This window comes from Pan troglodytes, chromosome 2 (assembly GCF_028858775.2).
Source record: "Pan troglodytes isolate AG18354 chromosome 2, NHGRI_mPanTro3-v2.0_pri, whole genome shotgun sequence".
Lineage (NCBI taxonomy): Eukaryota > Metazoa > Chordata > Mammalia > Primates > Hominidae > Pan > Pan troglodytes.
Genome location: NC_086015.1, coordinates 18,200,001 through 18,222,088, shown reverse-complemented (window position 1 = coordinate 18,222,088; position 22,088 = coordinate 18,200,001). Strand labels below are relative to the sequence as shown.

At 45.9% G+C, this 22,088-nt stretch overlaps 1 protein-coding gene across 4 annotated transcripts in view; it reads right to left on the bottom strand.

The window, feature by feature from the left end:
• LSM3 (LSM3 homolog, U6 small nuclear RNA and mRNA degradation associated) overlaps window positions 1–22,088 on the bottom strand; it is a 60,407-nt gene that overhangs the window by 19,506 nt on the left and 18,813 nt on the right. The window contains exons 4-6 of one of the 4 annotated variants that reach the window (XR_010155502.1): window positions 7,693–9,842; window positions 4,833–4,952; window positions 1,536–4,028 (exon numbers count right to left, since the gene is read on the bottom strand). The exons of 1 other annotated variant lie outside the window; for it this stretch is intronic. Coding sequence is in view for 1 of the 3 variants with exons in the window: in XM_001157526.4 (XP_001157526.1) it covers window positions 21,781–21,861 (81 nt within the window). In the remaining 2 variants the exon portion in view is untranslated. Of the gene's footprint in view, window positions 1–1,535; window positions 4,029–4,832; window positions 4,953–7,692; window positions 9,843–21,549; window positions 21,862–22,088 lie in introns of those variants that run through there. 2 more of the 4 variants (XR_010155501.1, XM_001157526.4) reach the window with 2 other exon arrangements.

Here is a 22,088-nt window from a genome sequence, read left to right as displayed (position 1 = left end):
ATGAAGTTAAAAAAAATGCCAGTGATAATTGATGCAGAAAAGGATTTGACAAAACCCAACACCCTTTTCTGTTAAAACAAACAAATAAACAAAAAACACTCAGCAATCTGGGAATAGAAAAGAAATTCTTCAACATGATTAAGGGCACCTATGAAAAATCCAGGGTTAACATTAGATTTAATGGGAAAACTACAGAATGGGAAAAAATATCTGCAGACCACTTACCTAATAAGAGATTAATATCCAGGATACACAAGGAACTAAAACTCAATAACGACAAAACAACTCAATTAAAAAATAAGCTCAGGGCTGGTTGCTGTGGCTCACGCCTGTAATCCCCGTACTTTAAGAGGCCAAGGCAGGTGGATCACGACGTCAGGAGTTAGAGACCAGCCTGGCCAACATAGTGAAACCCTGTCTCTACTAAAAATACAAAAAATTAGCTGGGTGTGGTGGCATGTGCCTGTAATCCCAGCTACTCAGGAGGCCGAGGCAGGAGAATCACTTGCACCTGAGAAGTGGAGATTGCAGTGAGCTGAGATCACGCCATTGCACTCCAATCTGGGCGACAGTGTGAGACTCCATCTCAAAAAAAAAAAAAAAAAAAAAAAAAAGAGCTAAGTACTCAAATAGACATTTCAGGAAGATATAGAAATGGCCAATAAGCACACAAAAGATGCTTATCTTCATTAATCATTGGAGAAACGTCAATCAAAACTACTGGGCACGATGGCTCATGCCTGTAATCCCAACATTTTGGGAGGCCAAGATGGGCCAATTGCTTAATCCCAGGGCTCAAGATCAACCTGGGTAACATGGCAAAACCCTGTCTCTACAAAAAAAATGCAAAAATTAGCTGTGCATGGTGATGTGCACCTATAGTTCCAGCTATAGGTGCCAGGGCAGGAGGACCACTTGAGCCCAGGAGTTTGAGGCTGCGGTGAGCTGTGATTGTGCCACTGCTCTCCAGTCTGGGTGACAGAGTGAGACCTTGTCAAAAAAAAAAGGAAAGAAAGAGAGGGAAAGAGGAAGGAAGGAAGGGAGGGAGGGAGGGAGGGATGGAGAAAGGAAAGGAAGGAAGGAAGGAAGGAAAAGGAAGGAAGGAAGGAGGGAGGGAGGGAGGGAGGGAGGGTGAGATATCACTGCCCAGCCCCTAGAATGGCTATGATTTTAAAAACAAAAAATAACAAATGTTAGCAAAGATGTTGAGAAACTGGAGGGAGGAATGTAAAATGGTGCTGCTGCTGGGAAAAAGAGTTTGGCTATTCTTCAAAAAGCTAAACAGAATTACTATATGAGCCAGCCATTCTGCTCCTAAGTACATACCCCAAATAACTGAAGACAGGTGTTCAAAGAAAAAGTTCTACAAGAATTTCATAGCAGCACTATTCACAACAGCCAAATCAATAAACGTAATATTGTATATCCACACAATAGGACATTATTCAGACATAAGAAGGAATGAAGTACTGATTCATACTTCAACTTGGATAAAGACATTTTGCTAAGGGAAGGAAGACAGACACAAAAGGCCATGACTTGTATGAACTCATTTATATGAAGTGTCCAGAACAGGTGAATCTATACAGACAGAAAGCAAATTAGCTGTTTTCAGGGGCTGAGGAGAGGGGAAAATGGGAATGACTGCTGGATGAGTCTAAGGTGTCTTTTGAATGAATGAAAATGTTCTGGAATTAGATAGTGGTGATGGTTGCACTATCCTGTGAATGCACTAAAAGTCACTGAATTGTACATTTTAAAACGGCTAAAATGGTGAATTTTATGTTATACGAATTTTACCTCAATGAAAAACAGTATAGCATGCCAACCGTGCCAGGTATCTCCCCTAGGCAGGCTCCTTAGCTGTGCTTCTAGCAAAGAGCCAGCAAGCAGCTTCTGCTGATGCCTTCCTTGGAAAAACCTGTCTGTTCTGTGGCCATGTGCCCATTTTCATACAGCTTTTGCCATGCACTGGGTCCCTTGGTGTAAGAAGAGGTGATACGGAATCCTAGGAAGGTAAATCAGATCCTTTGTGAGTTCTCAGACGGTGGTGCTGGTCAATGCACTGTTGGTGGGAAAGTCAACGAGGAGAAGCGGGGCCAAACGGCCTGAACTGTGAAGGCCTGAAGGGATAAGGCCAGGTGTCAACCGCGCATATTTCAAAAAAAGAAGTTCGAACTCAAGAAAATTTTCCCGGCCGCACACTGTGGCTCACGCTCGTAATCCCAGCACTTTGGGAGGCCGAGGCAGGGGGATCACGAGGTCAGGAGATCGAGACTCATCCCGGCTAACACGGTGAAACCCCGTCTCTACTAAAAAAAACTTCAAAAAATTAGCCGGGGGTGGCGGCAGGCCGCTGTAGTCCCAGCTACTCGCGAGGCTGAGGCAGGAGAATGGTGTGAACCGGGGAGGCAGAGCTTGCAGTGAGCCGAGATCGAGCCACTGCACTCCAGCCTGGGCAACAGAGCGAGAGTCCATCTCAAAAAAAAAAAAAAAAAAAAAGAAAGAAAGAAAGTGAAAAAAAAAGAAAAAAAAATTTCCTGAGATGTCCTAGGCCATACCAGCACTTTTGGAGTGGGGCCCCTGGAAAAACAACATGACTTTCCACCTCTGTTAAAAGCCAAAGCCTCTGTTTTCCGTGCAGGATCGTGATCAGTTTACATACATTGTCTCTATTGATTCTTTCAGCAACTCTTTGGGATACACGTCCTCATTGTGCAAATGGGAGAATTGTTTCCTGTAAAGCTAAGTAACTAGCGTGTGATCTCAGGGCTGAGAGGTGGAGGTGTCTGTGAACAGGGCTGCTGCTTTCCGTGATCCATGCTCTTTCTGCAATGAAGTTTGGCCGATACACGGCAAGTCGGCCACCACTGACTGCTCCGGGGCTCCCGGCAGACATTATTAATCAATCACAGCTTCTTTTCCCTCCGAGTCTGGACTTAGCTTTACCATCCTCTGCAAAACAGCCCTCGGGCAGCCACTATTAACCATAACTGGCACATCAGATGAAAAATCCTCTGCCATCCCAGGATCACACACGAGTCTGTCTCCCTCTATCTGAACTGGCATGTCCTGAATCTGCCTTTAAGCCAACAGAAGAGTCCAAGTCAATGCAAAAGACCGCTGTAGAGGATGTAGCCATTTCTTGCCAGAGGCCTAAATGAGGTGTGGTTTTGAGAGCCCGGGGAACAGTGGGCCAGTTGAAGACGAACGGACAAGTCAGGAAACTGAAAGAAGGCAGGAGACCAGGGTCCCAGCCCTCTGTCTGCTTCATCACCAGAACCGGCCAATCAGTGCCAGTAATTGGAAGGGGCACATGACCTGGGCTGGGCCAACCATAATGAATCCTGGGGCTTTGGTTGGCGTTTCGGGAATGAGGTGGGTGACTGAGCTGCACAATGTCCACTAGGGGCTGCTGCGCCATCCTGTCACCACGAGGGGAACGAGGGGAGCATCTGACTGAGAACGGAGTCAATAGCAGGGTGAGCAGAGCCAAGGGACGGAGCAAGACCGATTCTTGGTGGCATAGCCTGCGCTCCTGAATGCAGCCATGTCTACAGTCAGCTCCCGCTGCTCTTTTTTTTTTTTTCTTAAGCCAGTTTGAGGTTTTATTTTGTTGTTGTTAATTGCTAATGAAAAAGTCCTTGATACTGTCATCTATTTGTCTCCCATAACTGTTCTTTGCCTTAATTTTCATTAAAAATTATGCCCTTGGCCCAGTGCAGTGGCTCACACCTGTAATCCCAGCACTTTGGGATGCTGAGGAGGGAGGATTGTTTTTGAGGCCAGGGGTTTGAGACCAGCTTGGGCAACATAGTGAGGCCTGTCTCTACAAAAAGTACACACACACACACACACACACACACACACACACACACACACACAATTAGCCAGGTGTGGTGGCACACATCTGTAGGCCCAGCTGCTTGGGATGCTGAAACTGGAGGATTGCTCAAGCTCAGGAGGTCAAGGTTGCAGTGAGCCATCATTATGTTGTTGCATTCCAGCCTGGGTGACAGAGCCAGACCCTGTCTCAAGAAAATAAAAAAATGCCCTTCATCATTGTGGACTGAGCATCTCTCCCTTATCTTTACCCAAATTATTACCCCCTTCTCTGCTCTTCCTGCTGCATGCCAGCCTAAAGGACCTCCTGGGCTACCTGCTCCAGCCACCCCCACCGCCACTTCAGGTTTATGACAGGAAGCCACCAGGTGAGCCTCTCAGTGTCTTTTAGAAAACCTCCTTCTATGTCAGGAACTTTGTATTTATTACCCCATGTTTCCTATGAAGAAATCATGGCATAAGCTCCTCTGAGAGAGCAGTGCCAGGAAAATGTAGGTGCCATTATTATCCCATTTTCACAGTGGGAAGCTGGGGCCCTGAGAGATTACGTTTTTTGTCTAAGGTCATGAAGTTGTTCTGTGGGGCCAGGATTTAAACCCAGAGTTTCACCATTGCAGTATCCTGTCCCATTCAGTGAGGGGCCACCATCGCTGTAGTCAAGCAACCACTCCAACGGGCTGACGTGTGATGGCCTTTTTGTCGCTGACCACCCGCCCTTCCCGCCTTCCCATCTTCCATCTACCCCAAATCTTCTTTATAAGGAGTCATCTACAGCTGGAGAAGAGGGAGGGTGGCCATGTTCAGCCCCTGTGCTCTCAAATGCAGGCGTGAAAACAGTCACCTGGGATGACTTGAAGTGAACTTGCTCCACAGTTATCTTTTTCAGCACACTTGGCTTCAGAATCAGCAAAACCTGGTGCAATAAAACCTGGGTCAATCTGCACTTTACTATCCTGCTATCTCTGTTAACAACCATTTGACAGTCCTACCTGGGAGGTGTGGCTGAGAGGAATCGTGAACCTGGAGTTAAGACATATATCCCAGGCCTGGCCTATGGACAACTTCTGGCCGCTTTTTCTCTTTCCTCCGCTGATCATCACTTTCTACATCTGTAAAATTGGGAGGTGGAGAGGTGGGGTCTGATAAGAGTTTTATTTCCCAAAGAATTTTCCATAAATTGAAAAAGAAAGAAAACATAGAAGGCTTCCCCCTCCTGGGCCAGTAATTTTGGGAATACGGTGTAGAACAAAGTTAAACAAAAGTATATTTCCTACAGGACTTCTTGGAAACCTCAGTCTGCCCTTACGCGTTGTGGGTCCTAACAGGGAGGTAGACCACGTAGCACTTCCCACACTTCCGCAACAAAGGAAACCTTCCTGGGTACAGTATCCTGTGGCTGTGTGGTGTGAAAAAGACTTTGGGAAAAGTTAGATGTGGTCATCTGTAGGATCCCTTTCAGCTCTGAGAAGTTAAAACTCAAAGTGCATTATTTTGACTTAGGGCTCTGTGAGATGCTGAACTATATGTCCTGAATGATGAACAACCACAAAAATCATGGTCAGTAAAGTTAGATGAAGTTCACTTGTAATTGTAGAATTGTAGTTGCTGTGTGGCATGGATGGTAATGACCCAACAAACAGGCCTTGGGCCTTGCTGGGCAACAGGGGGCTATGCAGTAAGCCATCCTCGCAATTCCTTTTTTGGAAATCTGAGGATATATAGATGACCCTTTCCACACCCCCAAAGCCTAGGTTGAATATAAAGTCAGAAACTCATGGCTTAAGGAAGGTGCCTTAGAGACTGTGTTGCAAAATGAAAAAGGCTATGAACTTTTGGAGAAGGACCAGACACAGAAAAACCAAGGTCTGTTGCTGTCCGTGTTGTCTGCAGGAAAGATAAAAAGCAAAATGAGCTAACAAGCATCTTTGTGAATCCTCCTGAGGAAGAAATCAGTTCCACAGCAGCCCTGATTACTAATTATAAAAATGTGCATAATGTCATTGACACTCTACTTGGGGAGTTTTCTTTATTGCTTTATTTTGGTGAGTACAGAAAGTACCCATAGAAGAGAAATTAATGGATTCACTCTTGACTGAAGTCCTCCAAGTCAATTTTCACTCGAAATTGAATTTTCCCATGAGAGTTCCCAGGAAGCAGAGGGGTATAGGGCAAAGAGTGTGGCTTTGGAGTCAGACATTTATTCAACAAATGTGTATTTCAGTGGCCACTATGTGCCAACCACTGAGAATACAGCAGCAAACAAGAGTCAGAAATCCCAGCTGGGTGCAGTGGCTTACGCCAGTAATCTCAGCACTTTGGGAGGCTGAGGTGGGAGGATCACTTGAGTCCAGGAGTTCAAGGCCAGCCTGGGCAACATAGTGAGCTCCCATCTCTACAAAAAATTTTAAAAATTAACCAGGTGTGTTGGTTCATACCTGTAGTCCTAGCTACTTGGGAGGTTGAGGCTGAGGTGTGAAGCTTGCTTAAGCCCAGGAGTTTGAGGCTACACTGAGCTGTGGTCGTGCCACTGCACTTTAGCCTGGGCCACAGAGCTAGACCTTGTCTAAAATTTTTTTTTTAAAAAGTCTCTATCCTAATAGAGCTGCCACCCTGGCTCTGTTGCTCATCAGCTGTGTGAGCTTAGACAAGTCACTTGATCTCTCTGAGCCTTAGCTTGTTACAGCATGGTCACAGGATTGTTGGGAAAGCTAAATGTCAGATCTTATTTGTAGCATGTCTGGCCCAGGGCCTGGCACATAACCAGCCTTCTAGAAATGGTAGTCGGAATTCCGACTCTTGTAGCCAGAGGAGGAAAAGGGAGTTTAGATGGTTTCAGAGGGCTTCTCTCCAAAGGCTGAGCCTTTAAGGGAGGTATAGGATGAGCAGGGGCATCTGAGAACAACAGTATACCTCCATGAATAAAGCCTCGCTTTTGCTCTCTGCACCTCACCTGACCCTCCACTCTCTCCCAGGTTCACCAGCATAGACAGGTGCTGGGCTGCTGACCCCTAGGCCCCAGGCCCATCCAGTTGTCTGTGTTTTCACACAGAGCCAGCTTCCGAGTCACAAGGTCAACCCCACCTGCCCTGGCCTCCTGGGTCCCCTCCAAGGTTGCAGACATGCCTCCATCCCAGCCTGGGGCAGGCATCCCTGCCAGGCACACAGAGGCCATCAGGAGGCAGGTGGGACAGATCAGTTCCCACTATACCCAAGAGCAGCTCAGTCATATCCCTGGGAGGCTGAAGATAGGGGCTCTGTGCTTGGCCTGCCACTCTCTTGCCTCCTGCCGTGAGCTGCTTACCTATGCCCTCTGAGTCCAGTTCTCCCTCTGTAGACAAAAGGGGTTTGATCAGACCACCCTATGGTCAGTCCCCCAGCTTCATCATTCTGCAAGGTCCAACTGCTCCTCACACAAAATGCCTGGCAGAAATTTGGAACCAGTCAAACCTCAGTTTGCTCAGTGTTATCTCCACTGTATGAGCTCAGTTTTTCTGTCTGCAAAAGAGTGGGGTTTATAATCCCCACTTTTAAATCGAGACTATTGACACACTGGAAGGAACATGGGTCTTGAGTTGGATAGGCTTGAGTGTGAATACTGGCTCTGCCATTTGCAAGGCAACTCACTTACTCTCTCTAGTGAAACTGAAGCCTGTTTCTTCATCTGCAAAATAGGCCTGTAGTATCTCCCTTGAAGAATTGTTGAGGTAAATGAAGCAAGCTATGCATCACACCTGCACATAGCAGAGGATTAAGGCTGGGGAGCTGTGATTATTGTGGTTGGTTGTAATTTACTCTAAAATTAGGGCCTGGCTAAGCTGATACCATCGCAATTTCTACCGCTGTGCTCACCCTCTCTGGGTTTTTGGTGCTGGGGTTCCTCCAGTCTCTCCTCAGTAACAGAGCTTCCTGTGGCTGAAAGCTACATCCAGAGGGATTCCGGGGGCTCCCAGGATTCCTTTCAGGCTACAGAGTCCATGGTCCATGCAACCCTTCCTGTTGAAAGTTATATTCTCAAATACATATGATGTGTCCTCAAACATATAATAGCCTCCCTCCCTGTTCTCCTGGCTCGTGTGCTGTAGCAGACATAAATCCCTTCTGTGTGTCATTCCAGTCTCACATTTTCTCACCCCACAGAGCCCTTTGTCCCTGCGCACTGCTGCACAGCTTGGATTGTCTATTCAGAAGAGGATGTGGCACCAAAAGGGACTAGAATCTCTGAATCTTAAGGTTGGAGGAAAATGAGTGGTACTTAGTTGAACCCCTCTTCTGATTGAACTTTCTCTACCCCACCTTTTGACGAGGGTTTATTCACTCTATTCTTACTTTCAAGGAAGGGGAACTCACTAAAGAGAAAGGTGGGGCATGTCATCACCCACATAGTGGCCAGTTAGCTGACTGGCTTTCTTGGAAAAATGACATTCAACAGTGACAGAAAAGCTTCTATCATGGGCAAGCCATCTGGGAATAATAGCTCCAAAGAACAATACTGTTTTCTTGTCCACCCCCTCCTCAACTCTGCACTTTGTGGTCACAAAAAAATGAAGATATGACATTTTTTTCTCTAGAATAACACAACTTTGTTAATGTGTCTCTTTTATTCACCCACCCACTAAACATTCCCATAAGGAATCTACTTCATATGCCCACAGAGAATGCATTTCAATTCCCAACATAATGAGCCAGTTTCCAGAAGGAGGAGGAGAAGCATTTAGAGGCACAGATAAATCATACCCTCCGCCAAATACCCTTTTCCACCTTCCAACGGGGAGCTCAGAGCCATCCTAGGATGTGACTCAGTGGGGAACATTGTTTTCATTGTGCAGCTTCAGAAACTGAGGCACAGAGAGGTGAAGGTCACCCAAAAAATGTGAGGCGCGAGCATGCACTAAATCCCAGGAATCTAAGACCTCCCAGCATAGTAATCCAGCCCCTAGGATAAATGTTTGTCTTGCTAGCCAGGGAAATTTACTGTGGCCTTTACAGAAGTCTTCTTCAGGCTCAAGATTATAAACAGGGAAACAGGACCTGGCAATTAGTTGAGTGATTCACTGGCAGAGAAAGCTTTCAAGTAGGGAAAGGATCAGTGAGGTGAAAAAAAAAAAAAGAAAAAAAAAAAGAAACATCTTTTAAGAAGTTGTAGCCCCCCACCCCAACTCCTTTACATTGTTTTAATTCTTCATGCTCAGTGTCTTCATTAAACATTTTTGAAGTGGGTTTTTATTTTGTTACTTTGATTTGCTTCTTCTGTCAAGGTTATTTGATCTCATCTCCAACTTAGATTACTTCTAAGGTTCAATTGAACACAATATTTGTCCAGTGAAACAGACAGCCTTCTTGCTTATGGGAAGTATAAGCTTATGGTCCATGCAACCCTTCTTGTTGAAAGTTATATTCTCAAATACACATGATGTGTCCTCAAACATACAATACCCTCCTTCCCCCTTCTCCAGGCTCGTGTGTTGTAGCAGACATAAATCCTTCCTGTGCGTCATTCCAATCTCACATTTTCTCACCCCACAGAGCCCTTTGTCTCCTCCAAGAGGCCATGAAATAATAAAAAACAGATAAATGAAATAGTAAATGATAAAAAATTAATAATTTAAAATACGGATAAATAATAAATGACTGAGAGGCCATGGAATCATAAAAAACACAACTGGAAATGGCTGAGATACAGCGTGTTCTGTTTTGCTGCGGTGTTGAGGCCATGGACACAGGTGGGTGTGACAGCTCCGAGGGAGCCACCTGAGGAGTGGCCAACTCAGCAGCTTCTCTCCTTTACGCCCCTTGTTACCAGCAGTGGAGACAGCATGGGCTTCCCAGCTCTGCCATGTCCTTGCTGCATAACTTCAGCAAGTTGGGCAAGCTTTCTGAGTCTCGGTTTTCTCAGCCAGTCCTGCTCAACAGCAGGCTCCGTGGTGGTGGGGCTGTGCCTCTGGTGCTCAGCACTGTCTTCTTAAGCGCCTAGCAGGTAACAGGCATTCGGCACGTTTCTGCTACATGAAGGAACAGAATAAGAATACTCTTACCGCTGTTGCTGGATCATGGTGAGGATTAAATGAGAAACTGTAAATGAAAGCCTAGAGTGTTTTAGATGTGCATGACACAGTAGCTCTTCCATTGCCAAATGCCTTCCTTCAGTGTCAGCACGGGGAAAGAATCCAGATGTTGCACCGAATCCAGATGAAGCCCCTTGTTCTGCAGATGAGCAAACGGAGCCTCAGATCTGTAGATCTGTTCATTTGTGCATTCATTCATTTCACATAGAGGGGACTATCAAGACAGAAAGAGTCTCCATGCTTATGAAGCTTACCTTCTAGTGGGAGGAGACAGTAAATGAGTAGACAAATATATAAACAAGAATAGTGTCACATACTAACAAAGTGCTATGGTGAGCAAGAACACAGGGGAGTGTAATGGAGGAGGGCTGGGAATGGGGGGGTACACTGGTTGGGGGACTAGGTGTGGCCTCCCTGTAGAGGAGGCATAGGATGTAAAAGTGGACCTGAATGACCAGAGGGAGAGAGTCATACCAAACTCAGGAGCAAGAGTGTTCTAGAACACTGCCTTTTGGGTGTTTGCTCTCATTGGTCTTTTTTGCAGGAAGAGGGGACATGACTTTTATTTTGACATAATTTCAGACGTAGAGAAAAATTCCAAGCATAGTACAAGGAAATCTCGTCTTCTCAATCCACTAATTGTTTATGTTTTGCCTCAGTCTCTGTCCTCTCTCTCTAAGTATACAATATACACATCACACACACACACACTTTTTGCAGAACTATTTGAGAATGCACAGTGCGAACATACTGCCCTTTCACCCTATACTTCAGTGTGTACTTCCTAAGAATAAGAACATTCGCTTATATAACCACAGTCCATATCTAATCTACAATGCATGGTTAAATGGTATCAGTTGCTCCAACAATAACCTTTTTAAATTGCACATATTTTTCCAGGCCAAGGGTCACATATTACACTGAGTCCTCATGTTTCGTTAGTTTTCTTTAGTCTGGAACAGTTCCTTAGCCATGCTTTGTCTTTCTTGACCCTGACATTTTTTTAAAGAGTGCAGGCCAGTTATTCTGTGGGACGTCCTGTCATTTGGGTTTGCTGATATTTCCTGAGGATTACTTTCAGGTGACACCGTTGTGGCAGGAACACCACAGAAGTGATGTTGTGTCCCCCTCAGTGCATCACAGCAGGAGGCACGTGGCGCTGTTTGTCCCTACGTTGGGGACATTAACGTTGGTTGATTGGTTTAGGTGGTCTCCTCCGGGTTTCTCCACTAAAAAATTGCCTTTCCCCCCTTTTTAATGAATGAGTAATTTGTGGGGAGGCACTTTTAGAATGTAAGTGCTCTGATCCTCACTAGTTTTAGCATACTTCATCTTCTACAACTTATTAGTTGCCACTGTACTGTAAGGAAGAGATTTTCCTTCGCCCCATTTACTTTATTTATTTATTTTTATTTTTATTTTTTTGACACAGTATCTTGCTCTGTCATCCAAGTTGGAGGGCAGTGGTGCAATCACAGTACCCTGCAGCCTTGACCTCCTGGACTCAAGGGATCCTCCCACCTCAGCCTCCTGAGTAGCTGGGACTACAAGCACACGACCAAGCCCAGCTAATTTTTTGATTTTTTTGTAGAGACACTATCACACTATGTTGCCCAGGCTGGTCTCAAACTCCTGGGCTCAAGTGATCCTCCAGCTTCAGTCTCCCAAAGTACTGGGATTTCAGGCGTGAGCCGCCATGCCTGGCCCTACCCATTTATTTATATAATCATATATTTCTTTACATAACTATGAACTCCTGGCTTTTTATTTTATTCACTAGGTTATAATCTACTGCTATCAGACCATCTCAGATTTGATCAATGAGAGCCCTTCAGACTGGGTTCTGTGTCTTTTTACACAGCCCCACCATTCTTCAGGTATTTCCTTGCCTTCCGGCACAATAAGATGTTTTGGGCTCATCTGGTATGTTCCCTGCCCCAGCCCTGGAATCAGCCCTTTCTCCAATAAGCCTGGTTCTTTTGGTGTTAAAAGATATTTAGAATCCAAGATCTGGGGGCTGGGTGGGCTCCTGCCACCAGGTGTGTTACCACTTCCAGGACCTCTCTGGGGACAGAGCTAGAAAGCTTCTTGAACTCTGATGTGCATATGAATGACTAGGAATATTGGTGAAGTGCAGATCCTCATTCACTGGGTCAGATCTGCCCACAGGGGTGCATTGGAGACTCTGCCTGTCTCACAAGCTTCCAGGGCATGCAGATGATACCGGTCCACAAGGCTCATCTTGAGCACCAAGGATGTAGGACAGTGGTTCTCAAAAGTTGGTGTGCATGGGAGTCACCTGGAGGGCTTGGTAAAATACATATTCCTGGGCTCTACTTCCAAAGTTTCCAATTCAATAACCTTGGGCTAGGACCTGAGAATTTGCATTTCTAACAAGTTCCCAGGTGATGCTGTTCTTGCTGATCTGAGACCGCACCTTGGGAACCACAAGATCTAGGACACTGGTTCCTAAAAGTGACTACATATTGGAATTCTTGAGGAGGTTTTATTTCCGTTTTTGTTTTAAAAATGGATCTTTAAGGCCCCAGAGATAATTTAACTGGTGTAAGATGTGGCCTGGGCATTGAGAGTTTGATGACCTCCATGAGTGGTTCTGTTGCCCAACATGATTTGAAAAGATTGTTCTAGGAAGAGGTAGGAGCAAATGCAAAGGCCTTTAAGAAGAAATGAGCTCGATATTTTCAAGGAATGGCAAGGAGGCCAGTGTGGCTGGACAGGAGTTGAGGCCAGAGAAACCAGGGCGGATTGAATCAGGAGGCGGTGAGATGGGTCAGGATTGCGGTTGTTACTCTGGTGAGACAGGCAGCCACCAGAGGGCTTTACATAGGGTGATGCGATCTGAAGGCCTTCACCAGGGCCTTCATCCAGCAGTTTCAAGGCCAGCTCTCCTCCTGTCAGTCAAGCCCTTTCTACCCAAAGCAGTTTGGCTTGTGATGAGTAAAGGATGAAATAGCTTCACAGCCTTCTCTAAGTGCTCCCCATACTTTAAATCTTGCCCATGGATTTTGTTCAGAGTTACTGTCCAAGGCTTTGAAACCCCTGAAGGGTAAGTTTAGGCACAATAATAAAGTATTACATCATGGGAGAAGGACTTGTGGATGAGGGACATTCAGGAGTGCTTTGCTTTAAGAAAACTTCACATATGTTGCACAACTGTGAATATACTTAACAGTACTGAACTGCACACTTATGAAATGGTTAAGATGGTAAATTTTGTTATGCATTTTTTACTATAATCAAAAATTAAAATTAAAAAATATATAGTCACAATACTTTTACAAATATCTACTATACTTCACTAACACGAAAGTGACAGAAAAAAAATACGCTGATAGTATAAAGAAGCTAAAATGTAAGTTGATCAATTGATGCACATCATTTACATGTTGAACAATTCTCAAAGATGTCAAGGGGCAGGAATGATCCTTCAAGGAAAAGTAACTTAGACCAAGAGAATTTTAAAGCTTCAGGAAAGGCTGATATTCATCATGTATATGAAGACAAGCCTGCCAAGCACTGAATTCTCCAATTTGTTCATTTTTCCTTGTTCCTCAGGAAAGTCAGCGTGGGTATTTCATTACCATATGGAAAACTATGTTGTGCCATTAAGAATAATAAAGAATTTGGCAGGGCGCGGTGGCTCACGCCTGTAATCCCAGCACTTTGGGAGGCTGAGGTGGGCGGATCACCTGAGGTCAGGAGTTCCAGACCAGCCTGGCCAACATGGAGAAACCCCATCTCTACTAAAAATACAAAAATTGCCAGGCGCGGTGGCTCACGCCTGTAATCCCAGCACTTTGGGAGGCTGAGGTGGGTGGATCACCTGAGGTGAGGAGTTCGAGACCAGCCTGGCCAACATGGAGAAACCCCATCTCTACTAAAAATACAAAAATTGCCAGGTGCGGTGGCTCACGCCTGTAATCTCAGCAATTTGGGAGGCTGAGGTGGGCGAATCACCTGAGGTCAGGAGTTCGAGACCAGCCTGGCCAACATGGAGAAACCCCATCTCTACTAAAAATACAAAAATTGCCAGGCACGGTGGCTCACGCCTGTAATCCCAGTACTTTGGGAGGCTGAGGCGGGTGGATCACGAGGTCAGGAGTTTGAGACCAGCCTGGCCAGCATGGTGAAACCCCATCTCTACTAAAAATACAAAAAAAAAAAAAAAAATTAGCTGGGCCTGGTGGCACTCACCTGTAGTCCCAGCTACTTGGGAGGCTGAGGCAGGAGAATTGTTTGAACCTGGCAGGCGGAGGTTGCAGTGAGCCAAGATTAGGCCACTGCACTCCAGCCTGGGCGAGAGAGTGAGACTCTGTCTCAAAAAAAAAACCAAAAAAAACCCCAAAAAACCCCCAAAAAACAAAAATTAGCCGGGTGTGATGGCAGGTGCCTGTAATCCCAGCTACTTGGGAGGCTGAGACAGGAGAGTGGCTTGAACCCGGGAGGCGGAGGTTGCAGCAGTGAGCCGAGATCGCGCCATTGCACTCCAGCCTGGGGGATATGAGGGAGACTTCATCTCAAAATAATAATAATAATAATAATAATAAAGAATTTAAGCCAAGCCTTAAAAAAAGAAAGAATGTATAAAACTATGAGCTTGGGAAATGGAAAAAGTTGGGGACAACTATTCACTTTAACAAAATAATTGTTTCTGTGAGGCTTTGCGCCTGGTTTCATCTATGAAATAGTGTTCTTCTAGAGCACAAAAAGCACTCGACACAGTGTTGCAGAAACATGACAAGCCTAGAAGAGGCCGGCTAGAGGCCTTCTGCAATGCCAGGTCCAATGGTGTGATAATAGCTTGGAGATTTTGCTTATCTGCTTTATCTCCCAAAGGGCATTGCACAATATCAGTGTGCTTGGATTGGACAGGATTCCAGTGACACGGTTCATGTTCTATTTTGATTCTGGCAGTTGGTAACCTTTCTTCTAGGAAAGGGGAAATAAAACACCCCATTGGTGATATTCTGTTGTTCTGAGCATACGAGGGTGGTAAGGCTGCCGGGGGCAACTGACCAGAGGCAGGTGTGGTCCCTGGGTCATTTTTAGCCACACTCCCAGGCCCTCATATCTGGCAGGGAGGTCTGTAACCAGCTCTGTCAACCTGCCATGAGGATGACCTGCCCTTTCCCTTGGTTATTCAAGTCCCAGGTTTTTCCTGAGCGGAAGCTGACAGTGATGTCATTTTCTCGTGATATTGGCGGGGTGACCTTGTTCATGGAGCTGGTTTCATCCATTTCTCTTCTACCTTGAAGCTGAACTGAGAAAAACATTGCTGAGAACCACAGAGAGGGAGGGCAGAGGACGCTGCAAAGGGGAGACTCCCCTGTTCCCTCATCTGATTCCCAAACCCTTATCATGACCAGCTGTTAGCCATCCCAGTTTCTAGCAGAACTCAGCCTGGAAAAGTCATACAGGAAAAACAATGCAAGGAGAGATCGATGAAAAAAATTTTAAAAAATGTTGTAGTAGACTCAGCAAGGCAGAAACTATGGATTCATGAAGAACAGCTTGGATCCTTGCTATAAAGACAGATAAATATTTACAGGTGGTCTTTTCAGAAAGGCATTCAGGAGGAGACAAGAAGCATCTTATTTAGAGCTGCTGGCCCAATTAAGGGAATCAAAGATGTCCTGAGCTCCGACTCCATGGCAGGACCTGAGCTCCATCCTTGATGGACATCTTTTCATCCTCAGCCCTTCTTCCTGAGGTGGGCACTGTCACTATCCCCATTTACAGAGGAGGAAACTAAGGGTCAGAGAGTTGGAGTCTGTTATTCAGCTGGGAAGCAGCAGTGCTAGGGTTCACATGCATGGCTTTTTCACTCCAAATCTGTAGGCTTTTCCTAGCACACACCAATGTCGGCTTTCAGATACTGCTACCAAGAACTCCAAACCTAGGCTCTTTTAATCAATAGCAGAGTGATCGAGTCCTTTTCCTGAAACTCACATTGTTCAAGCTCAAAGGACACTGTATAGATGAGGACTCCAAGGCTAAGAGCAGGAAAAGGGATCTGCTCAACAGGATGGCAGAATCTGGCCTCAGGCCGCAAAGAAAGCTCTGTCCACCCATTATTCAGCCACGTGCACAGAGCCAGTGCAGCAAAACCCATCTCACCTAGAGTGCGGCTTTGTTGGTGATCTCAGTTCAGCAGGATATGGGCACCACGGGAATGGTATTTTCCCTTACAACTTTCTCCCTGGGGCCTACATATTATGTAGCTATTGTAGGGTTGGAGTTCCACAAACTGGATTTCAGAGCTCGCTGGCCAGTATTAGCTCATGTTGATTGCAAAGCAAGGACTGAAGTGGAAAAGCAAAAGAGCACAGCACCACCTGGTGTTGGCAACTAAGACATGCAGGTTCAGGAGTAAAAACAACTCCCTGCATTTCCCTTCGTGTGAGGAATGGAAGCCCAGAATGGGCGAGGAGCTCGCCAAAAGTCACAGAGCACACGGTGATCGAGCTGAGTCTGACGGGTGTGATTTCCAACTCTGTGGTCCTCCCACGAGGCCTGGCCAAGGGAAGGAAAGCACAGTCTTCCCCTTCCTGAATACCAGCTTGCGCAGGGTCCCCATAGCACCCGCGAACTCAGAAGACCCTTTCCTTCGAAAAGGGAAAGGATGGTGAAATGCTGGCCTGTGATCGGAAGGAGGAGACCGTGTAGCTGCAGGAGCAGCACATTGCACGGGTCCAGAGGCTACAGCATGAGTGGCACCACTGGAGCTGGGGCACACAGTGGCCCTTATTTAGGCTTTAGAACTAGATTAGCCTGGACTCGCGGTGGCCTCAGGCAAGTCTATTTCACTGTCTTGGGCTCTTCATCCCCTTCTGTGAAACGAAGGTGCTGAATGACGCCTGGACTTCCGAGGTCTCAGACTTTTGGCTCACTCTTCCCATGCCGACTGGCCTCCCTGCCGACCCTCCACCAGGAAAAGCCTCATCTCAGAGCCTCTGCGCGGCCTCCAGTTTCTGGAAGAATGCTGTTTTGCCAAATCCCCTTGGGGCCTGTTCCCTCCTGCTATTCAGATGTCCGCTCAAATGTTCTCTGCTGAGACAGACCTCGTCTGAGCACTGTTCCCCCTCACCCCCCACAACACCATGTCACCTCCCATCTCCTCACCCACTTCAGGTCCTTCCCAGCTCTTAGCATCGTGCACATAGTTGGTCTTGCTCAGGCCTCTGTGGACAGATCCTGGCACATAGCGGACATCTGAAAATAACTTTCAATGGAACAAATCAAGTTATTTCAAATTCACCATTCTCCTGAAAACTATCTGGGGAGGAAAAGAGCAGGGACAGTTGGAATAAGCTGAAGGAGTGGCCTCCCAGTGCCCCTTCCACCTCTGTGCCTCTGACCCTGGTGTCAGTGATTTGGCAGTAACATCCCAGCACCACCCTAGCCTGCCTCTAGGGCCACTTTCCAGCCCTTACAACTGACCTTAGGACAGAAGCTGTTTGTCTAGCCGGTACGTGACACAGCAGGGACTCGCAGCCAGGTTTCTCTGACCCCGCTGCACTGCTAGACCCTGTATGTTCAGTTTTCCACCTCACTAAGGGTCACTCTGGGGCTCGTGTCAACACTCAGAGCCCAGATCCCTGCAGCATTGCAGGTGGGTGGGATGAGCACCAAGAAAACATTCCTCTGGAGTAATCAATATCAGAAACTGCAATGGGGCATGCTGCCTCCACATCCAGGACATTTCTAGAAGCAGCCAAGAAAATAAGAACCTACATGCTCTGGTTTATTAAAATTGGGCAATGAATCTAAAAGGAATTTAAAGCATTTGGCCTTATCTTCCTCATTTCTTGGTATTAGTTTTCTATGTAAATTAATAACTAGTTAGGTATCTAGAGTTGGCAAATACTGACACTTTCAGGTAAATGGTAATGGGGAGGATGGCCACGAGGGTAAAAAACCGGGGAACACTGTCCAATTGTGGGAAGGAAACCACAAGTGTCTGGAAAACAACGTGCAAAGTTCACCTTCTTTCAAACTCCCATTTGAACCTTCCATCCACAGTGCTGATCACAAAGTCCTGTTGCACTAGTCTTCTTGTCATTTAAATATTCATTTAACATTTATTGAAGACAAATTCTTGGCCAGGCCCTCTGCCAGGGGTTGTGAATATGGTCTCCGCCTGTAAGCAGCAATTTGTCTCATGGGGCTTAGTGTTCTTCAGTCCACTCTGTTCAACTACCCTGCCCTCCCCAGAAGCTCTGAGGACCCCCTGATACCTACCCCCAGCTTAACGGCCCTCTTGTGTTGCAGATCTCCTACCTAGACCCCTCAAGAGGACTCAGGCTACCATCAGGCCCAGTCAGCCAACAAATCTGAGCTCCACCCATACTGATCCCCACACAGGTTGCTGCAGAACCTCCTGGATTCCAGAGCAATAGCTTAAAGTCATAGTGTCAGTCTGAGGTGTGTTCCAAGAAATTTGTTACTAATAGGAAAGTACCAAAGGGATTTATTTTTCTATAAGTTGGGGCAGACTAAAAGTTTTCCTGTGTAATAGGCATTGTGTCCAGCTCCATTTCCCGTTTCCTCTGGTTTCCTTCAGAGAATGACCCCTCCTTCTACACTCAGACCATACAGCTCAGGTGGGGATAACCTTGCTCTTAGTTCCAGAAATGGGCGTGTGACTGAGGCCTGGCCAATCAGAGCCCCACATTCTCATGGCCGTAAAAACCAGCCCACAGATGGGCACAGGGACCAAGGAGGATGAGACCACTTTAGCTGGAGGGCAGGTAGGCTGGAAGTCTGCATCCGCTACAGGGAAGAGCTTGCCCACGAATGAAATCCATGTAGTTCAGCAGAGCTGAGTGACAGAGAAACATCAACTGTGCTTCTTGATCTAGCCAGGATGACTCCTGGAACTTTTATTAATTTTCTACATTGAACACAGCTGAGCATTACTCACATCTGACATCTGTTCAAACAATAACATTTCTCCCCTCCTGGCAGCAGGCTAAAAGCAATATGGGTAATAGCTAAGTATTATTTGAGACAGGGTCTTGTTATGTTGCCCAGGCTGATCTCGAACTCCTGGGCTCAAGTAATCCTCCCGCCTCAGTCTCCTTAGTGGTTGAGTTTACAGGTGTGCATCACCGCACCCACTTTAGCTGATTAAATAAAAGGGTGTGTGAAACCACTTTCTGCCTCTTGGTGTGAAGAGGGATAGTACTCTAGTTTGGGCAAATCTTCAAAAATCACTATTTGAAATTTGAAAATCGTCCATTTGCAGCTAATGATTAAGTTTAACTTGGGATACTCAAGTTACTTTTCATTTTGGGCACATTTCATCTCAAAGATGTGGTCCCGTATTTTGTCCATTTTTCTTTGTGGGAGGCAATGGCAATTCATATCGGCCTCTCATAAAACAACCAAGACCGGGATCCAGGCATGATACTTGCTGAAGAGGCTTCCCTTAGGCTAATCTGACACCTCATTGCAGAAACCACCAGTCACCAGCTCCACTGACCACCGGCCATCCAGCTGGCTGGAGCCGAGTGCTCTGCAGACTCAGAAGTCCAAGGCGTGAATCCCAGGGGCCCTCACACCATAACCCCTCAGTGGACAGCACCCCTGCAGAGGAAACCTCAGTGTGGACCATGGCAGGGCCCTGCTTGAGCTGTCTCTGTTGTGGATTGAGTCCCAGCTCCAAAAGGACTCACACATTGCCTCCCCTCCCTCCATTTCCTAACACATAGTTGGCTATTCTGCAGTTAACCTTTTATTATCCCTCCCCTTGTATCTTAGCAGCTAGGAAATGAAGTAGGTTGGTATGTTTTAGTTGTGTGTGCATGAGAGTAACAGTGTCAGATATTAAGGTTCATGGGTTTTAGAAATGTGTATAATCAAGTCCTCGCAGCCAAAAGTTTTAGTGTAAACTATCAGTTCCAGGAGGAAAAGGAGAAAGATAACTAAGAATGAAGAGAAGAAAGTGTCCAGGAATTCAGTGTGACTATCAGAAACCACTAAAAATGAATGCAGTGCTGGGGAGAACTGCAGACTGGCAGAGCGAGGCCAGATGGCCTGTCACCCCACGCCTTAGTAAACACCAGGAGCCAACAGACTGCCCAGAGCCAGGGCCTTGGCACCACACCCACACCACAGGCTCACACAGGTAGGAGGCAGGCAGGTTCAATCTTACTGCCACGTACTAATGACCACAGGTGGCTTGAGGTCTTTGAGGTTGTTTCTTCTAACATTCTGCAGGAGGGAGTTCATTTTTCAATACTGAATGGGCTGCTGTAAACAGGTTATCTCCTGGGACCACTACAGCTTAAGGACAAAGCGTGGGGATGGCACAAGTGAAGGAGAGACACTCCTGCCTCCTCACCTAAGATGAAGCCTCCATCAGCTCACCCACACTTGTTTTTCTCTTCTCCATGAACTTGCAGGGGCATGTACCATTAGTAAGGAAAATAAAACCTTTTAAATATGTTTACTGAAAGCATCTTTCTTGCACAAGGCTTAAAGTACTGTGCATTTGTGAGCATATCGTGCTTGATAATGAACACGCACACACATTCAGCTCATTTACAGACAAACCATCCACAAGCTGGATTTTCTACATTTCAAAATGGAATGACCATGGCGGAGGATGTCAGGTTCTAAGCCCTGTCTTGATAAAGTTTGAGAGATTGTAACACGCTTTTACTTTCCTCTTTAGGTTTTAAGCACTATGTGCTGACTGAAGCTAGAAATAAAAATAGCTTTGCTTTCAGCCAATTTCTGCTTTACTGTGTCACTGAGACATGTTGTTTGAGACCCCTCATCATTAATGGCCAATGATCCAAGAGTGGAAAAATGGTTTGAGTCATAATTATAAACAGGTTATGATCAAGCTGAACGTCCGACCTTAGAATTAAATCAGGCCAGAGAAAAGAGAAATCATGCTTTGCTCTGTCTTCTATTGCAGCGTTAATGTTTACAATGTCCCTCTGCCCCTTTCTCCCATATTTGGGTGCTCTTCCCCCTGCTCCTATGGCATCCTGCATGTGCATGATTCTATCAGCACTAATCTTACTGCCTGCAATTGTTGGTTTAAACATCTGCCTCCCCAGAAGACTTGAGGGCAGAAAACTTTTTTTTTTTTTTTTTTTTTTTGACACGGAGTCTCGCTCTGTTGACCAGGTTGAAGTGCAATGGTGTGATCTTGGCTCACTACAACCTCTGCCTCCTGGGTTCAAGCGTCTATTGCCTCAGCTTCCTGAGTAGCTGGGATTACAAGTATGCGCCACCACGCCTGACTAATTTTTATATTTTCAGTAGAGAAAGGGTTTCACCATGTTGGCCAGGCTGGTCTCAAACGCCTGACCTCAGGTGATCCACCCGCCTTGGCCTCCCAAAGTGCTGGGATTACAGGCATGAGCCACCATGTCTGGCCCAGAAAGCATTTTGATAAAACTCTGGTTCCCAGCACTCAAACCTGGTGCCTCAAACACAGTAGGTGCACTGCAAATGTGTGCTAAGTGAAGGTAAGACATGCTTACTTTAAATAATTCACAAGATAGAAGACCGCACTTAAAAAAATCTACAAGGAAACACCAATTTAAAGAAAAAAAAATCAGTAAGTATCTGTGAGAATAATGGAGCAAAAGAAGTCCTGAAAGAGTTCTGCATCTTGGTGGTCATATTTATTGGAGAGCTTGAGAAAAATGAAAATACCATTTAGCTTAAGAAGTTGTGAGTTATCTGCAAATCAACTCATTTCAGGAGTGGAAGAATCCCCGGAATTATTTCTTAATATCAAAATGTATGCAGGTTTCTCTTGTGAATGTTTTGTACTTTTAGAGAGGCCACTGTACAAAGTCTCCCGTTTTCCATACAGGACAAATTCTTTGTTTCAGCCAACTCTCAGTGGAGGGGCAACCAGGACAACGCCATCTCCCCGGACAAAGAGCATTGGAATATTCCGTTTCGTTGACTAGAAGAGAAAAAAAACCAGAACATATTTGTACAACTGTGTATTACTGCTTATTGTTTGTGACAGAAATGTTAAAAAATGGATTCATCATGACACAAAAAAATTGGATTAAAAAACCTGATCACTTCCCTTGGTAGCACCAAGAACCAATCCATCAACTGCTTCCTTTTGACAATTGTGGCAGAGACTGGAGCTACCCATTAAAACTCACTCTTCTCCTCCTGGGC